Here is an 18252-nt window from a genome sequence, read left to right on the forward strand (position 1 = left end):
AAGGGGTACAAAAGAGAAAGTTCAAAGAACAAGTGCTCATTTAATACTGTATTATTAAACATATTAAGTGTGTATAAATGTCCTAATATTGCAGTAAACAAAAGTACTCTTACTTTGGGTCCAGGAGGTCCTGGTTCTCCCATTAAGCCTGGCTCTCCTTTGTCTCCCTGAGAAACATGAATAGAAGAACTGGTAACTGTCAGCAATTGGAACTAAGAAAAGCCACATCACTAATACGGCCGTGTTTTACCTTTTTCCCTTGCAGACCAGGCTCACCTTTTGGCCCTGCAGGGCCCTCTTCACCCTACCCATTCAAAGTGAGACATGCAATCAAAGTCAAAAATGCCTTTATCCATGTTAACTTTACAGTATCATTTCATTATGTTGTTTGGAAAAATCCCAGACTGATTGAGTTAAGGTGATTCTATGACTTACAATAGTACAGAGTAAACACAACTCAAAGTGCATAATGTTACTGTGTGCTCCACATGTCATCTTGCCAAATAGTGTTTGTAAAGACCATCTTTGAGTTTAAAGCCACTAAGCCTAACTGTTGACCTAACTGTTGACCTCTTTAAGACTGCAACTGTGGTACAGGAAGGTAGAGCAGTCATCCATCAATCCTGCTCCTCAGGTCACATGTCGAAGTGTCCTTGAGCAAGACACTGAACCCCAACTTAGTTGCTCCCAGTGAGCATTTGTCAGCTGCATAGCAGCTCCCCCATCAGTGTGTGTGATTGTGAGTGTGAATGGGTGAATAAGAAGCAGTGTAAAGTGCTTTGAGTGCCAATAGGTAGAAAAGTACTATTTACTACAATTATGGTAAAGGATATAGAATTTTTATAACCATATCATCTTTAGCCTAACTGACTATGTGCCCTAAAAGAAGCATGGGGGGAGAATAATATATAATAATATATCTCAATATATAAAAAATTGTATGAAATGAAAGGAGTGTAATATTTTCCTGGTGTCTAAAGTGGAGCTTTGATCACAACTACATACAATCAGACAGAATGTTTTCTGTGATCATAAGGGAATCTATTTATCTCTGGCTGTGCCTAAGGTTCTCTGGGTATTTAAAAAACAATTTACTTAAGAATCAGTTCAGAAATAAAAAAGTCTAGAGTTGACATACATTTAATTCAAGTGGTTAGAAATTGCAACCTAAATGGTGACTGTTTAAAGATTGCACAGCTTGTTTACCCTAATTCCTGGTAATCCAGGTGGGCCGGATTCCCCAGGTTTCCCATCTTTACCCTGGGGAAAGAAACAACACTGAATCCATCAAGGACAAACAGTATAAGCTCATGAAAAAGCTACCAAGGAAGAAACTCATCAGACTTACAGGCTTGCCATCAGGTCCTGGTGGTCCTTCCTGCCCTGTCTTCCCTTGTAAACCCTGCAGAATTACAGAACAGTATTACAACATATAGATAGTGGATAGTTTTTGACATACATAGGCTTAAATAAATAGTTTAGCAGGGTAGCTGCTCAGATGCAGCTCATCTTGTGTTAAAACAGGTTAAGCTTTAGGCCTTGTAAGTAGGATGTATGAATGTTTAGATCTAGTCTGGGTTAGAGCACTAAAATGTGTAACAACCATCATAGAGATGTGTAGGTGACATTAGTAACTGGGGTTACATGATTTTACTTTAAATCAGACCAAATGTAGATGTTAGTTAATGAGGACATTTTGTGAAAGTAACACAAAAGTAACTAGAAACTAATGTGTTACCGTCTTTGAAAGTAGATGTAAGAGTAATAAGAATTACTTATATATACAGTATATACATCCATTTATTATCTGTCACCACTTATCCTGTATGAGTCACGGGGGCTGGATCCTACTCCAGCTGTCATCGGGGGACAGGTGGGTAACACCCTTCACAGGTCACAGATCAATCTCAGGGCCATTATATACAGTATATGATTATATATACATATACATATATTCTTTTTGTTTTGTAGTTTTTTCAACATTTTTCTAAATTATGATTAACTGCAGTGGTTTTTAACCTGCAATATACACTGTATAGGCAATTTAAATTTTATTATGGAACAAAAAATGTAACTGATGCAACTTAAAATGAATCACAACATTTATGGCGGTGATTAGGGTGGATGGAGGGTGAATAAAGTGCAGGACTGTTGCACTGCAAACCCAATTCCAACCCCCAAGTCCCATGTGAGGCTGTGTTTATGCAAGAAATCGTTAGAATCAGGAAAAGATTACGGTTCTTTAACCATTAAACTTTATTAAACATGTTGAGTAAACAACTGTTGAATCTGACTTTTCAGTAATGTTGAAGCTTAAAAGACATGTTTTTGAACTATCATACTATAACCAAAATAGCTGAGATTATAGCATGATTCATTACACAAACACACACAGAAACACAACATTATTGTTTCTGTGTTTTCACTCAAAACACTAGATAGAGAAGAGACATATCAAAAGTCTGATAGCATGACTTATTGGTGTGTGTGTGTGTGTGTGTGTGTGTGTGTGTGTGCGTGCATATGTACAGTACATATTACCATTCGTCCGGGTGGGCCACGCTGCCCTGGTGGTCCAACAACACAGTTGCACTCTTCTTCCTCTGCTGTGGCTGTTCGATTCAAAGGACACTGGGAACACACAAACATATAAAGGGCTGCAAGACAAAACATTCTGAACTTTCTTTATTAGATAGGAAAATTAAAAACATATAGATGATGCCAACTAGAGCAAGGTTTATACAATTAAAATTTTAGTTAAGAGACCTTGAAGCAAACCACTACATAATCTCTTGTTACTTGAAGTATCACTTCCTTTACATTTCATCAGTGCCATAATGCTTTTAAGAACAATACGACAAAAAACGTGAAAAACAGGAGAGAAACTGCACTTACCCTCTCATCATCCTGTACATCAAAGGACAGACAGGGGAAAAATAATGATGACTATCATTGTAGTGTCATGCACACAGCAATATAGTGAATTGTGCAGTAAGAAAAAAGTGTGGCCATGATTGTAGACATTAGATACAGGTCTTACCACAGAATAAATCTCACAAGCTGTTTCCCTCTCACTCTGATGAGGATCACAGTACAGACGCAACTTTTGAAGCTCAACCTGTTTCAACAGAATTGAACAATTTTCTAATTTAGTTGTAGTATATTTCTATTGCATAGAAATAATAATGTCATTCGCAGTTCACTAGAATATTAAAGGATTCTGATATTCAGGAGAAATCTCTGTACACAAGAGACAAGAACAGAAAACAATAGTGAATGGCCATGATATTCATGCTGTCAGGCAGTACTGCATTATAAACAGACAGGATTCTGGTAGTGGAAATTGCTGCATGGGCTCAGGAACAGCTCTGAAAACCATTGTCATTACACACAGTTTGTCACTGCATTCACAAATTAGTGAGTTAAAACTCTACCATGCAAAGAAACAACCAAATATGAACAACACTTCAAATTCATTTCCAAAATTATGACTATGGTGTCCTCATCTCACCTCACATCTTTTATGATATGCATGCATGAATACTTTTTAAAGTGCCTATAAAAAGTATTCACTCCACTTGAAGTTTTTGAAAACTTTAATGTTATTTTTTCACAACATTAAATCGTGTTGAATTTATAATGGCTAATTAAATACTTTCAGCTGATTAATATAAATATTGTACAAACTTAATTTCAGTGGCCCTAATTCCACTGATGACCAGCACAGTTGACTGGTTGCTGCACAAGAACATGTATTCAAATAAAGTCCTAACTGAGTCAAATCACGTAGGGCAATATTTTAAAAATACAGGGATTTGGGCTTCATGTCACCTAGTGGAGCCTACGTGACATGTCTGGCTAATGTGTCTTAAATAGCTTCTGGACCACAACTGCAGGAGGTTGTCCCTAAAGTGGAGCAATTAATCAATCAGGCCTCATTGTTCTCTGGTGATATCTGGTGGCCTTTACATTTTTTTTGCCCCTGCCCCTTAGAGAGTCTGAGTCCAGTAATGAACTTAGTTACATACCAGCTTGTTTGTCTGTGTTACATGGCACAGACAGAATAAGCTAATCCCAGCTGCAGGCTTACAACCAACCAAACATGAGTAGAGAGGATTCAGTGTCTGGTGTTTGTGCAACTACCCTTTAGACGTACTCACTGGAACAGTAATTCCTGAACTTCTCATCTTAGCCACCTGCGTCTCCCCATTGATGTAAATCGGCTCTACTGGTTTCAATGGGACTTCCTGGATCAGGTGATCATCAAGGAAACTGGTGACCTGCCGTGGTCTCACTAGGAGTTTGAGCTGATGCCATTTTCCATTATATAGAGCCTAAAATAAAGAAACAACATGTATTTTATAAGTATCTTTTAAGGTTTACCAAATATACATTCATATTAGAAACATGAAAGTTTTCTAATTTATGAAACTGAAACACATTTGTTCAAATTTCCACTCATGACCAAAGTTAGATGTCAAAACAATTATTAACTTGTCAAATCCTTTTTCACTCTGCCTTCTGGTTTTGTTGGCAGTCTCATGTGTGCCTGTGTTTCATCTAACTTTGTCCAGGGCTCTACAAATAGAAATGACCAGCAAGGTATTACAACCAAGAACGCCTTTCTTTTTCCATAACAATCTTTTTCTTAAAGGCTCAAGCCCTACACCCACACAGAGAAACAGAGCAGCTTATTGTTTCACTGGGCCTGGGCCTCAAGCAGCATTTCCAAATGACAAATCAAATACTTCTACCTTGTGCCACATCAAACTACATCAAATCAAGCACGAGGAAACACAAACAGCATAATTATAAGCCTCTTCTCATTGTAGGTGTATGTGAGGATGAAGGGTGGTGGGTGTCTTTTGGAAAAAACAACCTGGTGTATTCAACAGGATGTATTATTACGCTGTACCGCCATGGAAACAGAGGCACGCGCTCCAAGAAATACACATCAACTCACTGCTTTCCACAGGGGAAATACAGTGGTTAAAGCAGGAAACTTTTTCTTTGAGCCTCCTCCTTGCTTCCATCACATTTCATCTACAAAGGTTCAGCTGTGTAATAAACTAAATAAGAGATAGTTTTCAAATAACTGCTAGCTTGGCACTGTGCAAGTCGTCCCAGTCAGATTCATTCATACAGTAGCAACCAACATGAAGGAAAAAACAAGATTGGCAGTGACACTTACTTACACAATGTGTTCTTTCAGTGGCAGTGTAGAAAAAAAACAAAACAGATTTTAGCTGTGCACAGTATTCTTTATATTAACTAACAGAAGCTGTTTTGATACTTGTGTGTATTTATCACAAGTATGATCAGCTTATTAAGTAGGAGACCAATTTAAAGCAGATTAACTTTTTTTTATTTAAAGGAACTGTGATCCAGTGTCACTCTTTGGACTGTTTCATTCATCTAATGTTATGCTAAATATGTGTAAAGCCTAATTTATGCAATGCTATTAAGAGCCTTGAGAGACAAATTTATATTTGTGTTTCTTGAAATACTATCCATATACTGAGCAACTAGGAAAGATATTATACTTTAAAGACAGCAATCTTCAGTAGTCAATTATTAATTATCATTATTAAAGCCCAGCCAAATGACAAGTGGGCAACAGAGAAATTCTTCCCATACTATTGTGTGGACATAACTTCATCCCAATACCAACCTGAAAGCCAAATTTGAAGATGACTCTCTGTTCTTTTTCTCTTGTACTCGTGGTAGTGAAGGTGACCGTTTTGTCTTTCCCATTCAGTGTCACTGCAGCCTGGATCTCCTTATCCTTTGACAGGATCCTCCAAAGGTCAAATGTCAGCTTGCTGGAAGACCCCTTTAGGCGCAGGGTGGCTACAAACACATAGGATGGAGGGAGGCCTTCTGGAAAAATCTCCCTGGTATAACAGTAAAAGAAAATAACAGCAATAAGTGGCACTGGTGTTTGGGACGTACAAATAAGAACTTCATTGCATCTTTCGAGACCTGGTATTCTCAGTAACGTCTGTGGAGCTAGAAAGGGCATAGGCTGTCTCAGAAACCAGAGATCCCGGCATCTTCTTTGCCTTTCTCTGAATGTTCATGCCCACCATCAGCTCAAAGCCCTTCTCATCACGTGAAGCCACCGGGATACGTGTTGGACATACAGACTCTGGAAACAAAAGGAAAATTAATTCAGGCTGCTAAAAACTAACGTTGAAGGACTTGGTTACCTTGCAGTTTGGTGGTGTTTTATTTTTCTCCTTTTCTACTCTACAAATAAGTGATTTTTGTTCATGCAACTTTTTTTTTTTCTTTTTTCTGTGGAGGTGAATTTAAAGTGAGTAAAGTTATGCTAGACAACAAAAAAACACAATAGTAGCTAAATGTATCACAAAAAAACATATCCAACAATAAACATGAGCTGATTTGTTGCAATGATAATACACTAAAACAAGGTAAATGTAACCTAAATGGAAAAGTTCATTTCTCTTCCAGTCAGTGTTGCCCTCTCAGCGATTGTGGTGCTGAACCAGCATTGACTAACAAGTTACATATTAACTAGCTGCAAACACTTATAGCTTATTAAACCTTTTACTTTTATTAAGACTATTTCAAGCAGAGCAACATTAATTATGACTCACCTTTTAACTAAAGCTAGCTTTATGGTTCAATGGGCCAAAGTGTTTTGCACTGGGCTCTTTGCTGGCAGTGACCTACTTCATATCACACACCTTAGCAAGTTAACTGGCTCAGTGAGACGAAACTGGAGCTTAGGAAAAGTCAACCAAATGCTAGCTGTCATTAGTGCGAGTGCCTCTGCCACCTCTTTAGGAAACTCTCCATCCTGATGAAAAATGAGTGGCACAACACTAGGACATTGGCAAATGCCTCCAGAGAATCAAGACAGGAAAGATTGATATGAAGATATGAAACTATCGAGGTAAGACATGCAGGATAATCATGGCCATAGTTTTTTGTTATAGTTTCTTTATTTTTTCTTTCTTTGTTTGTTTGTTGCAATTTAAATGTCAAGATATCTTTCAAAATTAGAACACAATGCACTACTCTTATTAAGGGCATCACAGCTTTACAGTGGTACCTGAAGTCCTGTAAATAATTCTGTACTAAACAAAAGAAGAGCTGTGTGTGTGTGTCTTCATTTGGGGGACAGAAACAGCCACAGGCCTGACTGCAGCCATAGAGGGGCTATAGTTTCTGTAGTGATCAGACAGTGGCTGAAAAAACACCTGACGAGCAAGAAATACTTCGAATACAGACCTTCACAAAGCTTCTGCTCCATGGAGTCTCGGATACGGTCAATAGTTGTGTAGTCTTCAGCATATAGCACATAGGTGGATGATGGTTTATTAGCAATGGATATCAGCTCTGAGATGGTGATCTCGCTGCCAACTCCAACTGCAAATACTGTAATTCCCTGAGCTCGTGCCTCCATACTGGCATCCACCTAAAGAAACACAGGCTATTTGTGGTCAGAAGGAGCTTCCACTGGTTAAAAAAGAGCTTTTATTTAAAGCTAATTGTCTGACAAAAGATAAATGTAGAAATAACAGTGTCACAAGAAAAAACAAAATAGAATTCCAGCTAATGTTTTTATTCAATAGAAAGAATAAAAGTGTGAGATTTACCACATCATCCTGGGATTTGCCGTCGGTGACTACTACAGCAATGCGGTTCTTGACTTGACTTGCCCGCTGGGTTGAGGCGAAGACATGGTCCACAGCAAACCTGATGGCCCTTCCAGTCTGCAAAGCAGTCAGAACAAAGTCATGAAGTGAATGATAAACAGTATGATGCCGTGAGGGATTGTGATCATCACAGAGTCCAAATGAAATTATATAAACAGCTCAAAAATGCTTTTTGGGAGTAATTGGTACTATAGTAGCATATAAAACCAGATACAGCAGATCAATTGTTTGCCAAAACGCAGAATTCAAAGTGGGCTTGTATTTATCCAAGAACATGTGATCCACAAAATCAACCACACGTAACTTGCTTGGATGTTTATTGACCAGTTCTGTGCTTGTGGTGTTGCTGTGTGGTCATGTTGCTACAGATGCACCTGTGGTGAGTAAATATTGGTCTGTGCCTAAGTGTAGTCTGCCTGTCCAAAACCAGCCTCAGCCTGGTCCCTTTATTAGTTTGGGGTTTTCAAGGGAAGAACTGGAAGCAGGGAAGCTGTTTATGAGATGTTTTATAGTATATTTTAGCAGCAAAACCTGTTTTATTCTTCCACCATACGCAGGTGCCTTGATCCCCCAGTACAAGACACTAGTGCAGCTGCCATGATGTCAACACCCATGAACACTGCCCAGCTGTGGAGTAATAAATATTGTATATTCAAAACTTAAAAGACATTAAAAGCAAGTTTGTGACTTTTCTACCCAGATTTGGTTAGTTTTTTTTTTTTTTTGTTTAGCTTATTAATTTATGCCATAGAGCTCTGTTGTCAGCTGGTCCCTTGGTGACATGTTTCGTTTTGTCCACATTAATTGGACTCTGCTTAAATTCACCTTAAATGTGGCAGATGCACAGTTGACTGGCTGCAGTACCAGAAAGTGCCGATTTGGAGCATGTAGGGGGACGTTTTTAAAAAAAATCAGGATCTTGGTTTTGTTATGAAGAACCCACAATGTGACTGACTGACATGAGAAGAGAAGATTTGTTGTTGGTTTCAGCGTCTGTATGGTGTTTGTGTACAATACAATACATTTAGACAATGACTGAAAGGATCCTTAAACTAAGATTAGAGATTGTAAATGCGGAGGTTAGATTTTAGAAGCGCTGGTCACATTCCCCCCTTGGACCACCACTGTTGCGTGCATAGCAAAGTCACTCCAATAATTACTGCTTGCTGAATTAGACTGACAGAGTTGCATAAAGAAAACTTGCTGTCCTGCCTGTGTGTTTCCACCCAGATAGGTGATTCTCCTTATGGCCTGGATGAGCTCTGCTCCGCCCTGATGTTTCCCCAAAGGAATTTCCAGGCGAGGTGTGTCACTGTACTGGATAACAGCCACCTAACACAGATGCAATAGGACAAAATGTAAAAAAGAAATGTTTTTTTAATAAATCTGGGAATTGATTCAGGTCCTGTAGAAAGTCCAACTGAATTATCAGGAGGATCCTAGTACAATTCTACAGTACAGGTTTGAATAAAAACCCACAGTCTGAAGTACTATCTGCTTTGGTACAGAAAAAATGCAGCATGAATGTGAACTACAATGCAGATAACAATTTCAGTTGAAGGGTAAATTGCTGTTTAAAACTTTAAAAATAATAAATCTGCACTGGTATTATATGTAAGCTGAAATTTGTAGTCAGTACATGCAGTATAATCTACTTCATAGTACCTGTGTGTAGTGGGAACTGATGTCAAACTGGCTGGTGATATTGATAAGCCACTGCTTGGCCGTGTCAAAGTCAGAGATCCCAACACTCCATGAGCCATCAACAATATAAACCAGGTCATTTACAGCAGTGCTGCAGCCTGTGTACAAATGGATGCACATACGCACACACATAGATTCACATAATGATCAAAGAGAACAGACTTACAATTTTAAACTGACATTTTTAACATATTTGTTTTATATATTTAATACAGACAACATACTGCTGTTACCATATTTATGGAAAAATCTGGCTCCTATCTACCATGATGAAAAAAGGGCCTTGCATGTATGGAATGTGTTTTCACAGTTTGCTTGGGCTCTAACGTCACCTCTTACCTGCACGGACATCATTGTCCTCTGCAGCCTCCAGCAGGTTCAGTAGCAATATTGCACTCAATACTGGCCAAAGCAACATGGCTCTGCAGGAGAGCTGTCCACCTCTGTCCAGTCCAACCTGGTTAACAAACAAAGCAACAAAAACTGAAAAATTCTGAAAAAGATTAATGGATGTAAAGTCTGAGTTGGTATTCTGGCTTCTCCTCATTCTGCTCTGTTATTTAAAGGTGATCACCTTTTAACTACAATAACAGCAGCATACAGACCACTTGTATTCTCCCTGTTCTATTGTGGTCTCAGATTAATCTTTCCTAAAGAAATGCAAGAATCTGGCCAGCAGGTGTCGCTATTTTTGACTTTAAAAATACTGATTCAGTGGTTCAAAAAGCTTAGAACGTTAAGCTGCCACCTGATTATCAGAACTGTGCTTTTTAGTTTGTCTCTGCATTTGTCTGCAACTAAACCATGTGGGGAGCATTGATACAACCTCATTATGAGGTAATGAAACCCCTGATCTTTTATAAACTCTAACTGATGTCTAATTTTAGCAACATGTTTTTACTTTCCTTTATATTTTTATGTGTAAAATACATTTTATTTTAAAAAATGTCTTTGTTCAGTGAACAGGTGTTAAAAAATTGGCCTTAAGATTACTAGTAAAATCAATACATTTTTATTTATTTAATTCTTGTGAAATTGTAGGAATTTGTTGCTCATTATAAATTAATAATTGGACTGAGGTCAGTTAATGGACTTATGATAGTTCACTCAACGTAATAAAGTAAGTTTTCTAACAAACACGTTTAGAGAGAGTTGAAACTCACCAGAGATTTTTGTTTCCTATATTTAAAAAAAAAAAAACTTTCGTGGCTGAAGCTTTTGTAAGTTTTTAATACCTGTTAAATTTGTTCCTGATAGTTTTCTTTCCATGGTTATAAAAGTATACTTAAGCCCTTAACCATGATCAAGGCTAATGTTATGTAATGGAATGTTTGTTTGTAAAAAAAAAAAAAAACTCAGCTTAACATTGTACGGTATTTGGACTTTATTTTTAGATTTAGTTAACTCATATTTTCAAGACAGCAATGGAGCTTTGAGATGAACAAGCTTCAAATATTTAAAGTCGATGTCTGTGCAGTCTAGTATACTGTTCACTTTAACTACATCTTTCCATACAATCAAATGGTCGTGCTAAAGTATGTCAGAAATCCTGGGCTCTAAACAGTCTAATATATACAGATTTCTTAATACATGCACTAAAACTAGTAAGAACCAGAGGACTCTTTCCAAGAGTCCATAGAAAGTGCAATAAATAGGCTGATGTAATATTAAGTTGGCACAAACAGTATGATATATGGCTTGAGAATGAGATTTGACTTCCTTGTGAAATCACTACATTTCTCTTTTGCTCTCCCATGTTTTTCTGTCCTCCTCTTGCTTGTAAAATAATTTTGAAAGTATTCATGTTGTGCCATGTAACATATGGTGCTGTGTTTTTTTCTGTGGAGCACTTTGCAGTGCAAACACGGTTTCCACTGACCACAAAGCCGGGCCCGAGAAAATAACAATGTGAGTGCTATGTTGGGACGGGAAAACATGGCACACAGGGCTGCAGTGTGCTGGCAGGAGCTTTAAAGACAGGGGAGGATCAGATAGCTGAAGAGAGCACAGCTACCACAACCTTTCTGTGACAGTCTCCTCCCAGCTCCGGTAGCTTTACTTCTCTTTATGTTTGACTTGTCATAGAATGTCATAACAATGCACTTTCATACAGTATGTTACATTTTGCACCCCAAAACATTTGGTCAAGAGTATAAACCACTGCTATGTTCAAGAAATCAAATTAAATTAAACTGGTAAAACCAGTTCAGTGGAGTTGCTTACAAAGTACGTAAACCTATGTAAGAAAAGCAGGTAACGGTGTCGCAATTTATTTTTTTTCATAGGGGATTGATCTACAATGCTACTGAATGAAGACATCACAGTAGGTTTGTTGGAGACAAACTGCATTTTTCTTGGAAAGCGGCTGTAACAGAGGACACTGACAAAAATCAGCAGTCTAGACTCACAGTTTACAACAGCCTCACTACCTGTACAGGAAATCAAAGAAACACTCACATCCTGTTGGGTCTGAACCACATTTAATCAACTGTTATCAGACAATTCTATTTACTCAGTCTCCAATTATTGTTATTTAATTGATGTTATCATGTGGACCTATGAGAGAGAGCCTGTAAAATGTCCAGGTGGTCTGTGTTTAAGGTTTTATATTAGTTTAGTTATGAGTTATTTTACATTTATTTTACATTTGTGAACATTTAGATGGGCTAGAAGCATCATCATATCAGTTTGCTGTGGTAAATTAGCTGACGTGATTTGATATGAAACTAAATAAATAAAATATTTTCATTACTGATTTATTAGATAGTTTAATGCTTGAACAATTAAATCAGTAATGACCTTCACAGTGCAAAATCTAACCAATAATATATTAATATAATAATATATAAAAACAAATATTATAAATTAAATATAGTTTCTATAAAATCTCCAAACTGTCCATCAGATGCTGGAAAAAACCAATTATCTTTTTCTTCGCCTTCATCTAAAATGCTATCTTTCAGTTTCTGATTGACTGAACACACATAATCCACGTAATCTCCAGTGGGTAGATTAGGTATAGTGGTGTAGTGGGGCTTGAAGGGTTAAGAGCCACTGGCCTAAAGTCAGCTTTCTTGATCTCACAAAGTTATTACATTTGCATGATGTGCTTATAGTGTCTCACTGCTCTGTCAGCATAATGCAAGCAACAAGTGGCCCATGGGCTTAAAATGAGTAGCAACACTGCAAAAGCAATATGTGAACGTGACTAGACTGGAAAAACTGTATGTGTTCAGTGACTCTCTAGAGAAAGAAGATGTAGATAAAGCAATATTTTCTTAAATTCCCTATTAATAATTCCTTTTAATGGGCATGGCTTTAACAAACAGCTGAGATTAGGAAGTGTGTGATGCAGTTAGGATCATTATTAGAATTTGAATTGACAGCGACTTTGGCGCAGGAAGGTAGAGCGGTTGTCCACCAATCTCACAGTTGTTGGTTCAATCCCCGGCTCCTCTGGTCACAAGTGTCCTTGAGCAAGACACTGAACCCCAACTTAGTTGCTCCCGGTGAGTGTTGGCCAGCTGCTTAGCAGCTCCCCCATCGGTGTGTGTGTGTGAGTGTGTGTGTTATTGTTAGTGTGAATGGGCGAATAAGAAGCAGTGTAAAATGCTTTGAGTGCCGATAGGTAGAAAAGTGCTGTATAAGACCATCTACCATTCCTCTTTATCTTATAAAAGAGAGAACACATTGTTTTCTGCCTCTCTTGTCTAATAATCTTATTGGATAATCAAATCTGGTGGCCTCGCATAATCCCATCCTAACATTGATGGAATACTGAATGAGTCTACAGAAGGCCTCTGACCTTTGACCTCAAAAATACACACAAAATACACCCACCACAGTTAAAAAATGAGCAGGGGAGGCCATACACGTCTACAGATGACTTGATGGCTTCAATTGCATGTCATTTTTGTGAGGGGTGGGGGAAACTTTTACCTGTCTGTGACCAGGGCCCCATTTTGCCGTACTGTGTCCAGGCATCCTAAGCGTAATTAGCAAGAACATTTGTAATCACATTTACTATTTAATAATTAACTGCCTAACTTCAATTTTTGTTGGTTGTGCTGATTTAGTCCTTTTTTTTTTATTAACTGCAGCTAGAAAGTTTAGCTCTTCTGGTGAAACTGAAATTTAGTTTCTTTTATTCGTTTTTTGCATTTACATTGAACAAAAACACATACATTCGTTTGGTTTTAGGAAGTGGGTGGTTTCAGCCACAACCAATGAACAACAGGGCACCTTGTGGACTGAAGTGTCAGCCGTCATGTTCAGCCATTGGTGTGAAAGACCTGCACGTCTACGGTACCTGTTTGAGATGTTGTCAATCACATTATTTTTATGTTTATGTCTGTGATTCCTTCACTTCCTTTTTGAGCCTAAAAAAACTGTGTCATTTTTCACTGTCTAAATGTTTTTAGCAGATCCTTGTTCTCTGTAAATGCAGGACATGTAGCTCTCACCAAAGTTGACATGTGCACTGCCTGCACACCCAGAGGACTTTCACCATTACTTTTTAAATCTTTCTGCCAATCTACATTTAATGAGTCCGTCTTTGTCACAGTCAGCTGTTCAGCTGCTGGCACTTACAGAAGCCTGCATCGCCCCAGAGTACATGACCAGTCCAACGGCCTTCTCTTCTGAGTTTACCTTTTCTCACACTCCTCAGCCATCATGAGGACAGGTTGGACTGGACTAACTAGAAGTCTTCTCCTACAACACCCCCAAAAATCCTATTATTAATTTATCACCCACTCAGGCTTATTGTACCAATTACAATGTGACTGCAATCTCTGGAGCACCGGGTCAGCTGGGTACCTTCCATGATGAGCCACATCACTAAAGATGGCCTCTACCTTGGTAAACCACAGGCTGCTGATATCCCTGTGCTTTTGACCACATTTGATCAGAATCTGGTCCCTACTCCCAAACCACAAAGCTGGCAATCACCTGGACCTCATTCTCACCCAAAACCACCGCACCTCACTCAACATCACTCACTCTTTTGCATTTATCAGAACACCTCTTCATTCAGGTTACTGTCTTTCTCCCTAGACCTTCCAATATCCACAGCCCACTCTTCTTATGTAACCTCAGCACTCTCAGTCCTGAGCAATTTTCTTCCCTGGACTCTGCAGTCCTACCCCCACCACAAGTTCTCTGCACAGACACAGACAGTGAGACAGCTTCTGCACTGCACTCTGTACCTGTTTGGATAGTCTCTGCCCCGTCTTTCAGACCTTCACGTCCCTTACCTGCTAATTCCTGGCTCACAGATCTGATCTGTAAAAAGCTCCTCACATTCAGAGCTTCAGAAAGGAAGTGGCACAATATCAAGACCCCATATGCTCCCCCTTAATATCAGCGCCACCAACCAAAAATTGAACACTACAAGGACAAGGTTTGCACCACCAATGACACCAGGAAGCTGTTCTCCACTAATTCTGGATTTTTAAGCTTCTTTAGTGATAGAGTGGCAGCAATTAGCTAAACAGTTCTTCCCACCAAATGGAGCCACAAGATGCTACAATAACTCAAACTTTGTGGAGTGAAAAAGGTCAGAAACATGTCACTGCAAATCAGTGAAGTTAGCTGCTCTAATGTTACACTAAACTTAAAATCTGATATTCTACCTTTTAAAAACTTCCCAACCCCACCACCACACACACATCTTTGGAAAGCATTTTGTTCATTCCATAGCTCCTGACTGTAATCATCCCAATTACATGCCAAACCCCAACTCAGACCCTATTAACTTAAATCTAACCTTCACCCTAAACCAAATCTCAGCCCCTAAAATAGCCACTTGAACTTTCAAACAGGCTTTCAAACAGGAGGAACAGGCTTTACTTTCTCAAACGGGCCCTGCTCTCTTAGTAGAAAACGTCCGTACAATGTATTGCCATACAAGTTGTAAGGACAGAGTGACAGCACTGAGATACTGCAGAATGCCAGAAGATATTGTTTTGTGTTGTTCGATTTGTAAGTCGGATCCTCACAAAACTCAAAGACACATTTTTTTCCTTCCTCAAGGCCCCAGGAAATTAAACATTACAGACACCATGTGGATATGTTGCTACCAAACCTGAGTTCCTCCAAATGTCACTATACATTTGGTAAAGCCAAGTTGCAGCATATGAACCACATCAACCATCTTCACTTCCTTGTGCACAGATGTTGCTGGGATGCTCAGGGCATTTACTTGGCTTACGAAACAAAGTTGACTCAACAGCAACTCCAGGAATCCTGCAGTATACATTTGCTGTAATAATATGCTCATATCCACTACATTTCTAAATGATGGATGACAATTTCATTTTGTCATTGCAATAAATTATCAGATGTTGGGTCTGGCAGGATATTATTTTGTCAGTGTGTTTAAGCCCTGTGTTTATTTTTAATTAAATGTTTGTGTTATTTACATACAGAAGTCCCACCTTTCAAAGGATTCTGTGAATTCTTTTAGATTGTAAAGTTGTAACCATAAAGTCAGTTTGCAATGACCTAAAATGTAAGTAATTTATTACATGGCATGATTTGTTTCATCATACAGCTTATTACAGTGCTCCTCAACTACTTTTCTATAGGGATTGGATTTCATGTTTCAGGATTCACAACATGCATAGTGTCCAAACTGGGGTGGGTGGGCTGGGGTCTAATTCATTGGAAGACACATGTAATGTGCAGGGGGAGAAGTCAAGGACTACATGCACTATGTTTAAATGACTTCTAATAGGTATTAACATTTGAATTATCATGGGGGCCATGAACATGGAACATGCCATCCAGATGTGTGTGTGTGTGTGTGTGTGAGTTGTGTGTGTCTGTTTGTGTCTATGTGTCTGTGTGTGTGTGTCAGTCATGGGCCATAAAGAACCATTCTGCCGCTGAGTTGAGTAGTTTATTATTTTTACAAAGTCATGCAGAATGATTTGTAAAGTTTATTTTAATGCAATGAAAACTTAACTGATTAATGTAAATTCAGACATTAGTTCTAATTACACTTTTATTCTGGTGTGAATTTAAAGGACCTCTACATCTGATTTTTACATGTTTTTACCCCCAGCTAATTAAGTGCAACAGCAACAAACTTAGAGAACCAAATGCATGTTTCTCATCTCATCATCATTTTTTTTCTTTCATGTTCCACAGTTTGCTTCTACAATGGTTTTTACCAGCAGACTGCAGAATGTATGCTGAATATATACAACTACTAAGATTCACATAACATGCACAAACTTAGCACTTATTTTTCCAAGATACTGAAAACCCATTTAAAATTTACCCTACGTTCAGATAAATAATATTTAGTGCTGTATTACTTGCTTTGTACTTACAGTAATACTTTTCAGACTATTGGAACATTTGTGACTATAGCAATACAATGTCAGTGGGGAAAACTAAACCTATTGTTTACTTATCATCCTATTTGTTTAAGATTATTTTCTCCTTTTACAATCTCAGAGATGTCCAGAAGTTTCCACTGTCCGATCAGAATTCTATAATGTTTATCCAGGGATAAACCAAGATTTAAACCCAGTATTTCTATGGACTGACCGGACTTGCCATATGTGGGGCTTCATCATAGAATAGCACAGAAGTTACAAAGGGCTCAAGCAAAATCATGGTTCTTTAGATTCAAGCATTAAAGAGAGATCAACGTTAGCCACCATTAGCAACTGGTCACAGCAGATCAAGAAAGACTGTATCAGAACTGAGCAAATGTCTGTTTTATTTCTTATGAATTGTTCTTTTCCTCTGTTAGAGGAACACGGTGTTAACCACATTTAATGGCATGAATATCTCTCAGCAAAAGTAACTGCAGTGACTCCAGTGTAAAGCCTTAACCTACTTTATGTGTCCTAAACACAAATGAGCATCTTATCTCTCGACTGTGTTAAAAACCATCCCACAATCCTTGTCCGTCATTTACAGACTCAACTTAAAAATGCAAATAGACAGAAAGAGTCTGGCGCCTTGTAGTAAAGCAGAGGACCTTGCTGACCCATAATCACAGAAGTTCATGTATGCAGTTGGGCTGTATATTTAGCTTGTCTTCTCATTGTCCTCATGGCTGGTCACTTGTGGCCAAACCAAACTCATGGTAACATCGAGTATGGAACAAAATACTACTGTAACTGACAACATTACATTTAGAGTTATCACACAAACAGCTGCGGCTGTACGTATTAAATGAAACAACCGACCATGAGACCAAAAGACAAACACCAATACTATTTCTAAACATACTTTTCTCTACAGTCTCCATGTATGTAACACAATTTTGATGTTGATTAGTGTTAAGACACATCACATCATACTGTATGATCCCAGCCTGAACCGACCCATCAAACACTGAGCACTCTGATCAAGCAGCCTTACGCTCCACATAACAGCACACGCAGTAAAGATACCTTACCTTTCTCTGACAGATGCAGCAAGCCAGTGATGAGTAGCACTTTGCTAGAGGAGAAAATAAAGAGAGTGGAGCCCTGACTTGGTGGTGACCGTCCTCCCTTTGGTTGGTACAGGGAGTGGTGGGAGTGTCAGGGCAGCCTTTATAAATTGTGGGTAGCTTCACCACAGAATTTGACACTACAGAGACTAATGTGGAGCCACATGAATTTACACTCACACACTTCTTCCTGATGTACAGACTGACCACACCATGAAAATACAATGGAGTTTGTGTGTTGAGGTGTTTCATCTTTCATTTGTTCATCATTATACATGAACTAAAAACCACACTGATAATCCCTTTATGGCTTACACAGGGACAGATATAGGCTAAGTTATTGCTTAAAGGTTGTCAGCCTTTAACTAAATCCAAAATAGTACAATAGGATGCTGTAACTCTGAAACC

General features: G+C 38.5%; 1 protein-coding gene across 1 annotated transcript in view; it reads right to left on the bottom strand.

The window, feature by feature from the left end:
• The window catches only part of si:dkey-225n22.4 (collagen alpha-1(XXI) chain), a 55496-nt gene extending 37542 nt beyond the window's left edge, over positions 1-17954 (bottom strand). The window contains exons 1-16 of the mRNA XM_067486817.1: positions 17809-17954; positions 9729-9846; positions 9351-9487; positions 8898-9017; positions 7626-7742; positions 7258-7444; positions 5983-6148; positions 5672-5894; positions 4161-4334; positions 3041-3118; positions 2896-2907; positions 2542-2631; positions 1349-1402; positions 1207-1260; positions 251-304; positions 114-167 (exon numbers count right to left, since the gene is read on the bottom strand). Coding sequence (XP_067342918.1) covers positions 114-167; positions 251-304; positions 1207-1260; positions 1349-1402; positions 2542-2631; positions 2896-2907; positions 3041-3118; positions 4161-4334; positions 5672-5894; positions 5983-6148; positions 7258-7444; positions 7626-7742; positions 8898-9017; positions 9351-9487; positions 9729-9807 — 1599 coding nt within the window. The 5' untranslated portion in view covers positions 9808-9846; positions 17809-17954. The remainder of the gene's footprint in view (positions 1-113; positions 168-250; positions 305-1206; positions 1261-1348; positions 1403-2541; positions 2632-2895; positions 2908-3040; positions 3119-4160; positions 4335-5671; positions 5895-5982; positions 6149-7257; positions 7445-7625; positions 7743-8897; positions 9018-9350; positions 9488-9728; positions 9847-17808) is intronic.
• Between the last annotated feature and the right edge of the window lie 298 nt (positions 17955-18252).

Source organism: Channa argus, chromosome 19, assembly GCF_033026475.1.
Source record: "Channa argus isolate prfri chromosome 19, Channa argus male v1.0, whole genome shotgun sequence".
In the NCBI taxonomy this organism is placed as follows: Eukaryota; Metazoa; Chordata; class Actinopteri; order Anabantiformes; family Channidae; genus Channa; species Channa argus.